At 53.2% G+C, this 17,465-nt stretch overlaps 1 protein-coding gene across 1 annotated transcript; it reads right to left on the bottom strand.

Moving 5' to 3' along the window:
• Positions 1 to 6,987: 6,987 nt before the first annotated feature.
• On the bottom strand, positions 6,988 to 12,647 carry SPC24 (SPC24 component of NDC80 kinetochore complex). The gene is made up of 5 exons (XM_088022521.1): positions 12,474 to 12,647; positions 8,461 to 8,621; positions 8,203 to 8,303; positions 8,000 to 8,076; positions 6,988 to 7,197 (listed from the first exon to the last, which is right to left on the bottom strand). The coding sequence occupies exons 1-5, from the start codon at positions 12,631 to 12,633 to the stop codon at positions 7,091 to 7,093; spliced, it is 606 nt and encodes a 201-aa protein (XP_087878647.1). The 5' UTR covers positions 12,634 to 12,647; the 3' UTR covers positions 6,988 to 7,090.
• Between the last annotated feature and the right edge of the window lie 4,818 nt (positions 12,648 to 17,465).

Below are 17,465 nucleotides of genomic sequence, written 5' to 3'. Positions count from 1 at the left end.
TACTGGGCACCTGGTCTAAGCATGTGGGACACTGCAGTGAGTAAGAGAAGTGAATAAGAGTCTGCCCTCGAGCTGACCTAAACAGGGTAATGGGACAGAGAAGTGACTGGCAGGGAGAGGACTCCTTTCAGAATGGTTCAGCGAAGGATTCTCTAAGAAGGTGACACTTGAGCTGAATCCAGAAGCATAAACTGGGGGAAGAGTGGCTGGCGCTGAAACCTTCCCACCTGGTTCAATCAACACATGATTTCCAAAGGAAGCTTCCCTTCAAACCCTTTGGGCTTCTGGAGTGGTTGATGTGAGGTTTTCTTAAAGGATGAGAGAGACAAAGGATAAACACCTATGAAATTAATTGCTAAGAGAGCAAGAGATTTCGCAACACAAATCCAAATGATCATGAGTTCGGGCGATTTCTCAAATTCCATAGTAGCAACATTTGGCTAGAGCTGTGGGCGTCCAGCTACGTATGTCCGCACTCTTGCGCACCCCGGCTTTACTGGAGTCTGGACCTGTAGGCAATTTAGACCCCTTTCCTTGAGCATGGCAAATCAAACCACAAGTAGTCTGGGTGGATTTGTCAGGGGGGTAGGGTCAGGAACACAGAGGTCAGCGGATAGAACTTAATATGAGGAACTAAGTGTAAAAAGATCAAATGGGGCAAACCATAATGACATGCCACCTCACACTCTAGGTCCCTGGAGAAGTCAAATTCATAGACATGGCAAGTAGATGGTGGGCGCTGGGGGCTGGGGGAGCAGGGTGGGGAGTGAGCGTTCAGTGGGGACAGAGGTTCAATTTGAGAAGACTAGAAAGTTCTGGAGACGGATGTTGGTGTTGGCGGCACAACCATGTTATTGTACTTGATGCCCCTGAAGTAGACGCTTAAACACGGTTAAGATGGTAAGTTTGATGTTATGTGTGTCGGAACACGATTTAATACTAAATGATAGTTTTTTTAAAGACCAAATCGGGGAACAATGAGGCAGCCAGCCCTAAGCAACAGTGTAGGGTGGGGCTGGCGTTACTGGAACCCGGGAGGGAGCTGGTGGGAGCCTTGCCGGAGACCCTGTGTAGGGCAGAAAAAAGGGAGAGTCAGCTTCTCCCCTCCTCCCGGTGCCCTCTCCCACCGGCGGCCCCCGTGGGCTGAACCCAGCAGGACCTGGGGAATGGGGTCCCCTGCCTTACAGGGCAAAGGGAGAGCAGGAAGGGGCTGGGAGGGGGCTACCCAGAGTGCCGGACAGCGGGGCCAGGCCACCTTAGATTGAGATGGGTGACCTCGGGCCCACGAGAGCCTCAGTTTCCCCCAACCGACCCGGGCCAGCGCTAATCCCCGCTCCCAGGCTCGGAGCGTGTCGGCGGCTCTGCGCATGCCCGGAACGCGGGAGCGGAGGGCCTGTTATCTCTTCTGTGTCCACAGGGTGGCACTTCCTTCCTTCCTTCCGCCTTTTGTCTTGGGAAGGTTCCAAAATGCCTCTGGGGGTGAGAACTGAACTGACCGCACAGGAAGCGGCCCGGGCCGGCACGCGGGCGGTCGATAATTGGTTGATTGACTGACTCCATGCTCAGCCGCGTGGCAAACGGGACAAATGAGGGTAAATGGCTTGGCAAACAGAAGGGGCCTGGAGGTGGCCCGAGGATGCAGCGAGGGGAAGGTGGCAGGACTGGGGGAGGGGGCGTCCCTGGGCCAAGGGCACGCATGGGAGTGGCCAGAGGTGATGGAAGCTTCTGGTGTCTGGCTTCGGCTGCTTTCTGTTAAAGGACTGATGACCGAAATCCTTCCTCGGTCCCCGCACGGCTCACCCTGCATGTAGCCAGCGCCCATTTCACAGATGGGAAAGGGGAGGCTCGGGTCACTGGGCTCAGCTCAAGCAGCTCCGGGGGGCGGGGGGGAACCTAGGTGCCACGCCGTGGCTTTCCCTACTGGCTACGAGGGGTAGAGGGGATGGATTCTTAGGGCTCAGAACAGGGTCCCGTATCGGAAGGCCCCAAGTCGGACTCCCCGGTCTGTGGGCTCAGCACCAGAGCTCCACGACGGTGCTGGTTGTGCAGGGGTAGAGGCATTCTGCAGTTTGGGGGCTGTCGCCCCCAAGGACAAGGTGGGGGGCTGGCGGTCCTGTCCTCAGCTCTGAGGGCTCAGTAGCTCTGGCCAGGACAGGGTGGGTGGTGGGAGAAAGCTGCTCCCCTAAGCCTGATACCCCCAACTCGTGTCCTCTGCTGCCCCCCACCCCCACCCCTGGCAGCCCAAACCACCGCTGCTTGCGGTGAGTCAGGCTGGAGCCTGCGGGGCTGAGCCCAGGTCTGAGGGGCAGAGGGGAAGGGGAGGGCTGCCCGCGCGCCACAGCTTCCCCAGCCAGCCCTCCCCCACTGCGGGGGTCAGCGCCTCCTTCAGTCCCCCAGGAAGTGAATTCTCCGATGAAGGATGAGGGAGAGGCCGAGGGCTCTGAGTGTGGGTGAGCCCTGGTCACATCAGCCAACCCACGAAGCAGGGCAACCGAGTTGGGGCGGGGGGTTGGAGGCGGGCAGCCCCGGGGACTCCTGGGTCTGGTCCAGCCCCCACTCCAGGCAGCTCGGGTTCCAGCCCTGCTTCCTGCCCTCGGGGGAGGGGCTCCCTCCTACTGGAGCCCCACCCTCCCAGGCCCAGCTGCTCTGCTAATCCTGGCCTCTGCTCCCACGCTGTGCCTGGGACGGAGGGGGGTTAGCTCGGGGTTCACAGCAAGACCAGCCCCCTAGAAACGCTGGGCTACTGCAAGGTGGCCTGTCCTAAAAGGCTGTCATCAGGCTTCCTTTTCCTGGGCCCCAACTCTGGTCCTGCCTGTAATCTGAAATCCTCTCCAGATCTTACAGGGTACTGCAGGCTCAGCAGGATCAAGCCACCACTCCCTACTTCTGACCCTCCCTGTGGGATCAAGCCCCCTGCTTCAAGGTTCAGGCCTCACAGTTCCCACAGGCCGCTTGGCTACCCCTGAACACCCACCTTTGCACTTGCTGTTCCCTCTTCCTGGATCAGTCTCAAACACTTTTGTACCCTGGACACTCAAGTCTGGGCTCCAAGGACCCCACCTCCCCAGAGCCTCCCCCAACAGTAATAGCATTTATCACTAACTGAAAGTTGGAAGTTCAGTGCCCAAACTCTGGGTCCAATCCAAAGCCTGGCTCTGCCGCTGTGAGAACTTCACGCCAATAACTGGTGGACTCTCTGTGACTCAGTTTCCTCTTTCTGGACCCATGAGTCTTGACCTCCACTGCAGTGTGGCTCCCTGATGGGGGGAGGGGGCGGGGGGGGGGCTGGCCCGCTGGGTCACAGATGCCCAGTCCACATTTCTGAGTCAGTTGGGGAGGTCGCGGGAGGTCCCGGGACCACACTCAGAGAGTCCCCAGGAACCCAAGCACTGTCCTGAGGACGCCCTGCGACCGGTCTTTCCGGCCTCTCCCCAGCCAGTCCAGAGAGATCAGGTCATGGCCTCACATCCAACAATGGAGGTTCGAATCCAGCCCTGGACCCCTGTCCCCCAGGCACATGCACTCACCCGCCCTCTTGATCTATAAGCTACGAAGAGCTCTGAGCACCGCTCACACCGGGCCTGGGGGTGGGGGACACTGGGTGGCCCCACCACAGCGATGAAGTCCTGGGGGTTTAGAGGAAGAGGTTGAGTGGGCCCCTCGGAGGCAGTCAGCCTTGGGACTGGACCCGGGACTGCCCAGTGTGAAGGCCTTAGGTCTCCCTCGAATTCCCTGGGGTCCTTCTCCAGAAACACCAATTACAAGCCAGGTCAGCTGGGCCTTCGGATGTCTGACTCGTGGCCACCTATCCGTGATGACTTTATCTGGAACGTCAGCTTTGCAGCTCCACCACAGGCGTGGGTTCGTCGTTGCTTGGCCTCTTTCTACCCAGGTCACCTTGAAAAAGGGGCCGCCACCTCTGAGGCTGTTCCTCCGTGGACCCCACAGCCTCACTGTGGAGGTTCAGACTCCCGGGGTGTCACTGTCCTGTGACTTTGGGCAGGTGACCAGACCAGTCCATGCCTGTCGCCCCATCTGTAAAATGAATTCTCTTTCCTGGCTTGGGATGGCGCTGGGCCCGTGCTGGCCCTGAGGGGGTGCAGGAGGAAGGGGGTCAAGCCTCAGCTCTCCAGGCGCAAAGTCAGTGACCTGGCTCCCCACTCCCCGGGCCTGGGGACCGGAATCTCTGTCCTCCCTCAGCCAGGCTGGGCCAAACCCTCAGCAGGCCCGTGGCCGGCCTCCAGAATTCGGGAGCTGGTGACCACCACTGCCGGGGCAGCTCTCAGAGGAAGGCCGAGCAGGAGTGGGGGTAGGGGTGCACACTGGAGGCCGTGGGCCTGAGGCTGTCCTGCCGGCTGTCCCAGGCATCCAGCCAGCACCGGGCAGTGAGTCAGGGCCCAGGCATGCAGAGGACCGGGGCCTCTCCAGGCCCCTGTGAGCTCAGGCACCTCCCTAAACCCGCCCGCCAGGCCACGTTCCTTACCCGCTTGCTCATTCCTTCAGCCAGTCCCAGGGGGCTGCCTGGGTAGACAGAGGTACACAGCCACTCTGAGCCTGGGTTCATGCAGCCTCCCCGAAGGGACCTTCTTCCTCTTGGAGAAACTGAGCTCCAGGCAGGCCAGCACCTCCTTGGCCTCCTTCCAGAACCAAGCAAAGCGATTACTTGGAGGGCGAGCAGGCCCATGGAGGGCTTTAGGGCCCGGGCCTGGGCCAAGGGCACTCACAGGCTCTGGTCTGTAACAACCTCCGCCCCCCCACACCTGCTTTGTCTCCCAGGCAATCTGCGTCTGCAGGTTTGCTTGATCCACTACAAGGATGCGTGCCTCATTGCCTGCCCCGCAGCTCAGCTGGGCTGGGTCGATTCGCACATGCTCTTGGGGCCCCCGGGCGGGGTGCACTCCCGGCACCTTCACCCATGCCGTCGAGCAGGTGGAGGCCAGCTGCATTAACGGGAACGCCCATCAGGGAGACAGCTATTCATCTGACCAGATGTGGATGCCTGGCTGGTTCTTGGCTGAGGCTGCAAGGTGTGGGGGGGGGTGAGGGGGTGCTGCCTCGTGCATGCTCCACGTTTGTCATGACTGAGGGGGTGTTCCTGGCATCTAGAGGGCGGGGGTCAGGAATGCTGCTAAATGTCCTGCAATGTCCAGGACAGCCTGTACCGCAGAGAATGACTGGCCCCGATGTCCCTAAGGTGGGAAAACCCTGGTCAAGTTCAAGTCTTTTGCCCTTTGGAGACCGACAGTACAAACAGGAGGCTCTGCGTCTATTTCATGCCATAAAAGACCCTACCGATCTTGAAAATGAAAACAGCTCAGGAGGGCTTATGAGAACATTTACTCGAACACGTAAAACTGAGGAAGCCCTTGGCATAAAAACAGGGCCTCTGAAGTTCGGGGAATTTTTGTGAACCGAATGAACTGGCCCATTTCCCTAGAGCCTGACAGGCAGTCTTCCTTGCCCCAGAACCTCCAAGGGTGACCTGAATGGACTGTGTCTAGTGCCCATGATGTGCTCAGATGCTGCTAGAACTTACTGCTCCATCTGCCTAGAATGCCTCCTCTCCAATTAAAAACACTTATCGTGGGGCGCCTGCGTAGCTCAGTCGTTAAGCGTCTGTCTTCGGCCCAGGGTCCTGGGATCGAGTCCCACATCGGGCTCCCTGCTCAGCGGGAGGCCTGCTTCTCCCTCTCCCACTTGCCCTGCTTGTGTTCCTGCTCTCGCTGTGTCTCTCTGTCAAATAAATAAATAAAATCTTTAAAATAAAATAAAATAAAAACACTTATCGTAACATTGCACCTACTAGAAACAATTCAGTTATACAGATGTGCACAAAACCCCAGACCAAAGGACCCAGAGGCTCGTGTGACCGTAACAAATCTACTGACCAGGCTTTACGTTGAAGGCAGCCAGTTAGGTTTGAGGGGAACCTCCTTCCTCTTCTCTACCCTCAGGCAGGCAGGCTGGCCGTAAGCTTCCCATTCTTAGTGGTACCCCAAATCACTGAGGATGGGGGGTAGGGAGACACATAGATTGGCCTGGGTTGTATGGTGCATCAGTTAGATTTACTTTAGCTGTGGGGCGCCTGGCTGGCTCAGTCAGTGGAGCATGCGACTCTTGATCTCAGGGTCATGAGTTCGAGCCCCATGTTGGGTGTGTAGAGATTATAAATAAACAAACTAAAAAAACCCAAACCAAAACAAAACAAAACAAAAAAAACAGTGGCACACACAAGATAACTTAGTCTCCCCCCACATAAAGAAGTCCAGTACTGGGGCACCTGGATGGCTCAGTCCGTTGAACGTCTGTCTGACTCTTGATCTCAGCTCAGGTCTGGATCTCAGGGTCATGAGTTCAAGTCCCATATCGGGCTTCTACGCTGGATGTGGAGCCTACTTAAAAAAAAAAAAAAAAAAGTCCAGGGGTGCCTGGGTGCTCAGTTGGTTAAGCATCTGACTCTTGATTTCGGCTCATGTCATGACCTCAGGGTCGTGGGGTTGAACTCTGCATCAGGCTCTGCGCTCAGCCCGGAGCACACTTGTCCCTTCCCCTCTGCTCCTGCCTCTGCTCGCACTCTCTCTGTCTGAAATAAATAAATAAGATCTTAAAAAAAAAAAAGTCCAGCGCTGCTGATACCCGGTTCCACGGTCATCAGGGAACCGGGCTCCCATCCACCCTAGAGGATTGCATCCCGCCTCTCGTGTGGCAACGGGACTGCCAGGGCTCCAGCCTGCACCTCCAAATTCCAGTTCTGGGCACACTGTGGCACTCAAAGATATGCCCCGAGTCAATACAAAAGGGCCCAACTCGAATCACAAATGACAAAGATGCAGGACATGTCCTCATACACTACAGCATCGTTCCTACAGTGTGGCCGTGACGTGAAGCTGCAGGTCTAGCCGCAAGGGCAGTTCTCCAAGGTTACCTAGCCAAGGCCAGGCCAGCACTGAGGCCGAAGGCCAAAAGAAACCCAGTAACAAACCGCACTTGTATGCAAACATTTAATGTTCAGCTCATCTCACCACTGAGGCGCCGACCACCCACCACAGCTGCTTTGTGCTGTGGATGGACATGTCCCCGAGGCTCCAGGCTACCAGTCCGTGTCCACCAGGCTCCAGAGATAGTCGCTGATGAACTTCTTGGAGAGCTGGGTGCTGTCCAGGTGGATAGGCTGGGCGACACTGGGGCCGTGATGGACTGAGGGCACAGATGTAAGGAAGCCTGACACACACAGCGCCCCCCCCAACCCCGGGACCCCAGGAGCAAAGGATACTGCCTCTGAAAAACTTGTATGTGATATTTAGAGACCAAACGAGATTTCTGTGAACAAAAAGTTAAATTCTGATAATGTACTATCTTTTTAAAAAATTGTGGTGAAATACATGTAAAATATACCACTTTAACCAGTTTTTAAGTGTAGAGCTCAGTTGACATTAAGTACACGCACGGGGTTGTGCAACCATCCTCGCCATCAGTCTCCAGAACTTTCCATCTTCCTAAACTGGAACATGGACTCCCCTCCCCCCCCCCCCCCAGCCCCTGCCATTTACTTCCTGTCTCTGTGGCTTTGACTCCTCTAGGGACCCCTCCTGTCCGTGGAATGAGATAGCAGTTCACTTTTTGTGTCTGGCTGGTTTCATGTGTCATGTCCTCCAGGTACATCCATGTTCTAGCATGTGCCAGAACGTCCCGCCCTCCCTTTCTAAGGCGGAATACTACTTTAAGGTGTGGATACACCACAGCGTGCTCGTCTAGCAATTTGCTGAGACATCACTGGGTTGCTCCAACCTTTCGGCTGTTGGGACCAACGCAGTCATGAACACAGGTGTACAAATATCCATTCGAGTCCCTGCTTTCCATTTTTTTGTGTTTATGCCCAGAACCAGGACTGCGGGGTCGTCTGGGGATCCGGGGGACCTGCGGGACTGCTGTCCACAGCGGCTTCAGCACCTCACATTGCCACCGGCGCACCAGGCTCCACTTTCTCCACAAAGGATACTGCCTTTGACCATCCCCGGCTCACTCTCATAGTCCCACTCAATTTTACTAATTCGGTGATAAAGTTGAGCCACATACCTGAACGAGAACACAAAAAAAGAGACAAAGAGAGAAAAGAAAGTCACCCCGGCAGAGACTCCAACTCAGCTGCAAGACCGTGCCCGACACTGGCCATGCCACCCCACACGCGCTGGAGGGACCTACACGGCCGAGGGGATGGTGACAGTCGTGTCTTCGTCAACTTCCCTCTCCTGTCTCTCCAGACTGGCCTCGATCTCCTTGAGCTCCTCCAGCTCTCGGGTGAGCTGAGTAAAGCAGGCAGTTAAGGTCACCTCACTCTGGAGGGGGGCTGCCCGCGCGAACTCCAGCCATGGGGGTGCCCAGGGCCCCCGGCTCTAAGCCCGGTGCCTAGCATCCACGAGCAGGCGTCTCCGGGGTGAGCCCGAGGCCCCGCCGCCGCACACACATGGAAGGATATAGGAGGCTGGCCTTCAGACGGGTGTCCTCCTCGCCGGCCTTCCGAAGCTCAGCTTTGAGCTGCTGCAACTCGACACCCCCGTGGTGCGCCCGCTCCTTCGCATCAAGAAGGCTCTGGGCCACTTCTTCCTCCATGGCCAGGATCTCTGGGGGGCGGGGGGGGGGGGAGAGAAGGTGGAAGCCCTTCAAAGCGGTTTCTCCAGGGTCTGCCCTTGCCCCATGAGGACAAAGGGGGGGGGGCGGTTCATGCACCTGAGGTCTCAGCCACTCCTCACTTCCCTGTCTACGGCGCCCCAACCTGCGATCCTATTTCCAAAAGCCCACCACTCAGTTCCACCCGGACCTTGTAAAAGTGCTTCCATTTCACCAAAACACATTTGAATCCTTCAAAAAAAAAAAACAAAACGAATGAATGAATAAAGAAATCAACCAACCAACCAATCAATCCAGTCCTTCTTTGCACACCTAGTCTTAACTTACAATGTCACGGTCAACCTTGTTGCCCAAGCAAGAAGCTTGGCACTCACTTCCCACATCCAATTAGGGATCCAGGCCTGGCCAGTCCCCTCCTCCTGGCCAGCGGCAATCCCCTCACAGGTCCCTCCAGTACCACCTAAACAGTCTCCTCCTTGCTCCCTGCTTGCCAGTCCCTTCTCTCTGCCTCCAGTGTGGCTGCCTTAGAGACCAAATGTGAAGTCACTCCCCTGCTCGAAGACCACCCATGGCTCCCTAGTGTCTCCACGATAAGGTCCAGGTCCCTCTGAGCACCTTCAACTTCCCCGACAGCCTTTCTCCCTGCTTTCCAGCCCACCGTGTACTCTTCCCTCTGCTCTGGCCACAAAGACACCTCATCATTCTTCAAACAAGCCCCATTTTTCACAGGCCTGGGCCTCCACCTGCCTATCCTCTGTGGGATGCCACTGTGCTCCTGCCCATTGCATACTCCTGGACTCAGCCCTTAAGACCTCCTGGGCAGTGCACAACTTGGGCAGCTGGACACTCTCCTCCCCCTCCTAGGGCGCGGCCATGCTTCCATGACAGCCCCTCCAGCACGGAATGATTCACTCCTCCTTCTTCCTCTAATCAGGCATTGCATCTTACATTCACCATAGATCACCAGCACCTACTCAGAATAAACATGCTTTGAACAAAACATCCAGAAAGATCAAAAACACCCTAACAAGGTTACCATGTTTCTTCCCATGAAGAGACCCGCCAACTCAGAGAAGACACAGAAGGAAATGCTTCCCAAAGGGCTGGCGTTTAAGTGTTTACAAACTTACATTGTTAATTCTTCATCAAAATAGTACATGTATATGGCTGTGAAAACTTAAACACACACAGGCACACCCCCCTCCCCAAGCCTCTCCACCCCTCTGAAGCAGCCACTTTCAACTCATCACTGTTTTCTCTGGCATTGACCTTCACATTTCTAAATAATTTGCTTATGCTGCTATTTCTTGATTTGTCTGTTTTAAACAGTGCCTGCTGATTTCCTGTTAGGATAGCTGAGGGACTGGCTCTCTTCTGCAGCCTTCCGGCCCCTTCTCCCCTCACCTTCCCCACAGACAACCGAGTCACCTTGGATTCTTCCCTGGGAGTGCCCTCCTCCCTCACAAGCCTCTGAGGGAGGTGGCTTAACCCCTCCCCCCACGGAGAGGGGAAGGACAGAAGCCCCAAGATGTTCAGTGACTTGTCCACAGGCACTTAGCTCTGAGGCCTGGATCTGAACTGGATCCCAGTGTACCAGCTCCTTGGTACACTGACTCTTGTCTCGCCAGCCCCAACTCCATCCATTCTGCTAAATCCCAGGCAGTCTGGCTGATGCCATCTGCTCCCCAAACCATCAATGGAGGGGGGAGCGAATGGAGTGGGGAGGAGAGAGAAGAGAGAAAAAAGAGAGAGGAGGCAGAGAGAAGGGGAACACTCAGACTGGGGCATCCACCACACTTAGAACAACCTCCAAACACCTCCTGGGGGGCTCACTCCTGGCAGGGCTGGCTGTGGCTGACCTCACCTGCACCACTTTCTCCTGGGTCTCCAAGTTCACTCTCAGCTCGTGACCTTGGCATTTGCAGTCACCTCTGCCAGGAACATGCTTCCTCCAAGCCATCCCCTGCCTAGCTCCTAGGTCATTTCAGTCTCAACCCAAACAGTATCTCCGCATGAAACGTAACTGTAAAAAGGCATTTAAAAAAAAAAAAAAAAAAAAAACCCTGGCACCGAAACCACTGTGGAAAACTGGATGACAGTTTCTCAAAAAGTTAAATATCAAATTACCATGTGATCTAGCAATTCCACTTGTGGGAAAATACAAAAAAAGATTTGAAAGCAGGGACCCAAAGAGATATCTGCACACCCATGTTCATGGCAGCATTATTCACAATAGCCGGGGGCTGGAAGCTACAAACTGTCCATCAGTGGATGAACGGACAAACAAAATGAGGTATGTCCATAGACTGGAATAGTATTCAGCCCTAAAAAGAAAGGAAATTCTGACACGTTACAACGTGGACGAATCTTCAAAACATTGTGCTAAGCGAAATAAGCCAGACAGAAAATGTAAAAAATAATAATAAAAAGAAAATAAGCCAGACACAAAATTCCAGGATTCCACTTTAAATGAGGTCCCTAGAATAGTCAAATTCATAGAGACAGGAAGTAGAATGGTGGGTGCCAGGGGCTGGAAGGGAAATGGGGAGTCAGCGCTTAATGAGTACAGTTTCAGTTGGGGATAATGAAAATGTTCTGGGGCGCCTGGGTGGCTCAGATGGTTAAGTGTCTGCCTTCGGCTCAGGTCATGATCCCGGGGTCCTGGGATCGAGTCCCGCATCGGGCTCCTTGTTCAGCGGGGAGTCTGCTTCTCCCTCTCCCTCTGCCTTTCCCCCTGCTTCTTCTCTCTCTGTCTCTCCCGCAAATGAATAAATAAAAATCTTTAAAAATAAAAAATAAAAAATAAAAAAAATAAAAAAAAAGAAAATGTTCTGGAGACAGATGGTGGGGATGGCTGCACACTGATGTGAATGTGCTTATTGCCACTGAACTGGACACTTAAAAATGGCTAAGTGATATCAGTGGTCCCATTTCATAGACGAGGACACTGAGGCTTGGGAGGCAGCCACTGGACTGGGGCCGCAGGGCTCATGAGTTACCTGAAATCCAGGTCGGAGGCTGGGCGAGCCCCTCACCTGTGGGAGAGGCTTGATCTAGCCCTCTCTGTAGCATATTAAGATATTTATTAGCAAAGCTTTTTCCCCTTAGCTTTAAGAGTCTTACATTTGAAGGTGTCTTCGAGTCCATGTAAATGGTATTATCTATCCACTTTCCTCTCCATGTAAAGCAGGGAGCACCTTACCAGCACCGATTTATTTAATCCTCACCATAGCCCTGGCTCCCTCCCAAGCCTCCTTGGGTTTCTGCTAAAACATCATCTTTTCAGAAGGCTTTCGCTGACCTGCCCCCAAACATCACCACTCCCTCCTATACAACCCAGTTTTTCTCCTTAGCCCGTCACCTCCTTACTTATCCATTTTCCTTGTTTATCCTCTGAGCCTCCCCCCGCTCCCCGCTAGCATTAACAACCCTCTCACGGTCTGTTTTGTTCTCTGCTTCTAACCCAGAGCTGGTACTCTACCTGGCACACGGCAGGTGCTCAATAAAACAGCTGAACAACCTCAGTAAGTGGGGATGCTGGGATTAAAACCCAGCGCTTTGACTCCTGAGCCCCACTTCGGACCCCAAGTCCCGCAGCTCCTGCCCACGGAACGCTCAAAATTGGGCCAGACCCTGAGAGCTCCTATATTCACCAACTAACTTCCTGGGAGGTGGCTGCCATCCTGAAGCCCATTTCACGGGCGGGGAAACTGAGGCTCAGAGGAGGCAGTGTCTACGGGAGAATAGGGCAGGGATGGGGGCGCCCAGGAGGAAGGGTTTTGAGGCGGACCTGCTGCCCCCTGGCATCACGCGGACCCGGATCCCGGCCGCTCCCAAGCCCTGACCTCGCAGTCGTTGCTCGGCGCTGTCTTGCGTCTCCAGTAGCCGCTCCACCACCTGTCCGTGGCGTCCCAGCAGCCGCCGTTGCTGCGCCTCCGCGCGGTTGGCGCCCAGCAGGCTCAGCAGACCCTGGCTCACTTCTTCCATGTCGCGGAAGGCAGCCATGACTACGCCAGGACCATTCCCGCGCAAGTTTAACTGCCCGCAGGGCCCGCCCCTTTCCCGAAGAGTCCCATTTCCATTGGCTTGATTCTCCGTCAGCCATCAGAGAATGGGCGGGAGGTAGCTTCAGGTCTGGCCTAGTGCGCCTGCGCCAGCTCCTTCGTCAGTTTCCGGCAATGACCAATGGGCGCAGGGAGTGTGTGAGTGTGTGAGTGTGAGTGTGAGTGTGTGTGTGTGTGTGTGTGTGTGTGTGTGTGTGTGTGTGTGTGTGTGTGTGTGTGTGTGTGTGTGTGTGTGTGTGTAAGAGCCTGCATAGCAAAGTAGAGTCTGCAACCAGATTTATGGGGTTCGAATCCCACTTACTAGCTTTGTTACCCTGGGCAAATGACTTCACCTCCCTGTACCTCCTGTTCCTCTTCAGTAAAATGGGGGTCATAATAGTACCTACTTAGGGGTTGGCGTGAGGATTTAGTGAGGACGGTGCTGGGTATTCAGTGAGCACAATATTAAAGCGTTAAATAAAACCCACATAGAACACTAGCAGGTTGGGCACCCAGCCTCACTGGCACCAAACACCACGCTGTGTGAAGGGTTATAGCAGAGAAAAGAAAAGCTGCACATTTACGTGACAAATTTCTCAAACTGAGGTAAAGAAATCAATTCAGCTGGTCACGAGCAGCATTTTCTACAAAATACAATGGGGGAAAAGTCAGTGCATTGTGTACAGAAAGTTAAGTATTGTTTTGGGAAACTCCAAAATCTGCATTTGTGTACTGGGTGTGACAGATTATATTTTTCAAAAAATGGCTACGGAAATAGTTCCAACCTTGACACTCCCTATCAAGAGGCAGACTCATTCTCCTTTTGAACTTCAGCATGACTTTGTGCAACAAATAAAATGTAGCAGAAAGGATACTATGAATTACGAGCCTCGAGCCTCGGTTAGAAACTAGGATGCAGCTTCTGCCTGGTGCTAGCTTGTGCCCTCTCTTGCTCTCTTGCGCTCTTTCAGTTTGGGGATACTTTTTCTCAGAGCCCAGCTGCCATGTTGTGAGGAACCCAAGGTGATGATATAAAGAGTGTCCCAGATGAGGTCGCAGCAGAAGTGAGTGGGTGAGTGAATGAGTGAGTGAGCATGGAAATAATTTCAGCCCCCAGCCTTGGAGCCATCCTGGCTGACACCAAGAGGAGCAGAGATGAGCTGTCCCCACCAAACTGCTGAAACTGTAGATCTCTGAGCAAGATCAATGCCATTGTTCAAAGGCAGTAAATTTGGGAATAATTTGTTATGCAACCATAACACCTGGAGTGCTGGGTCACAGGTGTAATTTCCATCTTACTGTAGGTCACACGAAAAACATGGAAGGCCACTGCTCTAGTGGCAAGACCTCACAATAAGGAAGGAAATAAACGAACAAGATCATTTTAGTGAGGAACCTGTGCTTTGAAGGCACTCCAGCAGGGTCTAGGATAGCGTCACCGGAGCTGGGGGCAGGGAAGGAAGTGACTTCAGGCTATGTGGCCAGGGACAGGGACGGACTCCCTGGGCAGGGGACATATGAACCATGAACCGGGATCTGAGTGATAAAAAGATGTTGGGAAACCAGCACGAGGCAGAAGAAAGAGCCTGTGCAAAGGACAATGAAGTGGGGAAATTTTTAGTTTGTTTAAGGAATACTGAGGAGGTCCAAGTGGCTGGAGAGGAGGAGGGAGAGGGTTTCCAGGGGTCCTGAAACTTTATTCCGGCATAACGGGAAGCACTGGGAGGCACTGAGTAGAGGAGATCTATGGAGTGGACTGGCTTCCAGATCTTCCAGAGTCTAGAGAATTTGGGGCCTGGGCTGGATATGCAGAATGAGGAAAAGGAAGAAGTTGCTTCCTGGGTGTTTGACCCAAACACCTGGATGGGTGGTGGTGCTTGTGGCCAAGAGGGAGAGGAACAGGCATGGAGATAAGTATGGAGGGCCCCCTCAGGGCCCCCTGAAGTGAAAGGTTTAGGGAAGTTCTTAGTAGCTGGGGCATGGCCACATGGAACTATCGAGAAGGTGGTTGCTTGGCTGTGAGTCTGTAGAGAGGCTTAGGCTGTGAATAAAAGTCAGTTGTCCAGATGCACCTGAGACCAGATGCCACCACCCTGGAAGAGAATAAAGAGGAGGAGGTCCAAGGACCAAGCACTGAGACCCTCTGACTGTAGAAATTGTAGAAAAGAGGAGAAGCCGGCAGAATACAGAAGGCACAGCCAGGGAGGAAGGAGAGAAGCCAGGAAATGTGATTTTGATTGATCATCAGGACTCTGACAGGTCCCCGACCCCACGCCTGGGGCCACCTTCTTCCTCAGAGCTTCCTTCCTTTATTTATTTTTTTAGGTTTTATTTATTTAAGTCATCTCTACACCCAATGTGGGGCTTGAACTCACGACCCTAAGGTCAGCAGTCGCATGCTCCTCCGACTGAGGCAGCCAGGCACCGCCAGAGCTTACTTTCATTTTTTTTTATAAAGATTTTATTTATTTATTTGAGGAGAGAGAGAGAGACAGTGAGAGAGGGAACACAAGCAGGAGGAGTGGGAGCGGAGACGACTGGGAGTGGAGCCTGGCGTGGGGCTTGATCCCCGGACCCTGAGATCATGACCTGAGCCAAAGGCAGACGCTTAACGACTGAGCCGAGCCGCCCAGGAGCCCCCAGGGCTTACTTTCAAGAGACAGTTTTTATGACGACCCCAAGGGCTGTTTTTATATTTTTACAGTGGTTGTGGAGATGGGAACACCCTTAGGGCTGATAGATGGATTTAGTCTTATCCAGGTCACAGATCCCTTTGAAATCTGATCAAAGCAGTGACACGGGCTCTTTCTTGAAAAACGCATGCCACATCCATACACGTTTGGATTTTGTCCATATTTTGGGTTTAGGACCCCAGAAGGCCATCCCCAGATTTTTAGGTTAAGAAGCTCTCCAGCCTTTGTCTCCTGGGGTAGCTAGCATTCTTGCTGAAACATCAGTGTGTGGGTGTGGAGTTGGGTCCCCGGAGTCAGCACTCAGGGCGAGCAAGACTCACCTCCCGTTGGCTGAGCATTTAAGCTGATTGCTATGTCACCCTCAGCTGTGTGACCTTTGGTGGCAGGGGCTCATATCCTGTCTATCTAAAGGTGGTGGATTACTTAACAATGCAGAGTGAAATAATGAGGAGATAAGAAGTCAGGGGTTCAGTTTCTGGTTCTGCAGATTACCTGTGACCTTGGCAAGCTCGGAACTTTTCTAAACCATGGGCTAATGATAGCTCTCTCTTATCAGCTGGGGTGGGCTGGTCATGAGATAAGCCATTTGGGATTGCACAACCATAGCGGACAGATATAGATGCTCCTGTCAAAAAAGGTCACTCACCTCCCTTCCCAAAAGCAAAGCAAGAGCCACCTCACAACCATTAGGATGGGGACTATTAAAAAAAAAAAAAAAGTATTGGCGGGGGTTGGGGGGTGGAGAAATTGGAACCCTTGTGCATTGTGGGTAGGGATGTAAAACGGTGCAGCTGCTGTGGAAAATCAGTATGGCGGTTGCTCACAAAATTAAAAATGGAATAACCCAGCACTTTCACTTCTAGGTATATAGCCCCAAAATTGAAAGCGAGGATTTGGAGATATTTCTAGACCCGACATGATTTACAATAGCCAAAAAGGCGGAAGCAACACAAGTGTTCACTGATGGATGGTTGAACAAAATGCGGTGTATCCATATGAAAGGATGTTATTCGGTCTTAAAAATTCTGACAGATGCGATGAACCTTGAGGACATTGTGCTAACTGAAGTAAGCCGGTCACAAAAAGACAACCACCGCATGACTGTACTTATTTGAAGTCCCTCTAGTAGTTAAATCCATAGAGGCAAAGGGTGGACCAACAGTCGCCAGGTGGGGTGGGGGCAGGGGCGGTGAGAGTCAGTGTTTAACAGGCAGTTTCAGTTTGGGAAGAGGAAAGAGTTCTGGAGATGGATGGTGGGGATGGTTACGCAACAGCGTGAATATGCTTCATACCACTGAACTGGACACGTAAAAATGGCTTCGATGGGGGGCACCTGGGTGGCTCAGTCAGTTAAGCGTCTGCCTTCAGCTCAAGTCATGATCTCAGGGTCCTGGGATCGAGCCCCACATCTGGCTTCCAGCTTGGCAGGGAGCCTGCTTCTCCCTCTCACTCTGACCCTCCCCCTGCTTGTGCTCTTTCTCTCTCTCAAATGGATAAATAAAATCTTTAAAAAAAAAATGTCTTCGATGGGGGGGTGCCTGGCTTTCTCAGTCTATGGAGTATGCAACTCTTGACCTCGGGGTTGTGAGTTCAAGCCCCACATTGGGTGTAGGGGTTACTTAAAAAAAATAGGGGCGCCTGGGTGGCTCAGTTGTTAGGCGTCTGCCTTCGGCTCAGGTCATGATCCCAGGGTCCTGGGCTTGAGGCCCGCATCGGGCTCCCTGCTCCGCAGGGAGCCTGCTTCTCCCTCTCCCACTCCCCCTGCTTGTGTTCCCTCTCTCACTTTCTCTGTCAAATAAATAAATAAAATCTTAAAAAACAATCTTTAAAAAATGGCTTACGTGGTGTCATGAATATTTTACCACAACTAAAAATAAAAATACATGTATTAGAAAAATGCAAAGCAAGAAACTGGGTGGTGCTGGGGAACGGGGTCTTAAGCATGAGCTGAACAAGTCAACAAAGACAACAAAATGGTCCTTGGCGATTGCTTGTGAGCAACAATATTTTTTATTTCTGGAAGGCCTCTTGGCTCACAGAGCCCTCTGGAAAACTGACAGTAGACCTTTAGTTCACACAACTTTACATAAATTTCTGGGAC

Source organism: Eumetopias jubatus, unplaced genomic scaffold, assembly GCF_037043125.1.
Source record: "Eumetopias jubatus isolate StellerSeaLion01/CBP00866 unplaced genomic scaffold, mEumJub1_p1.0 scaffold_1, whole genome shotgun sequence".
Taxonomy (NCBI): Eukaryota; Metazoa; Chordata; class Mammalia; order Carnivora; family Otariidae; genus Eumetopias; species Eumetopias jubatus.
This window is presented reverse-complemented; position numbering and strand designations above follow the sequence as displayed.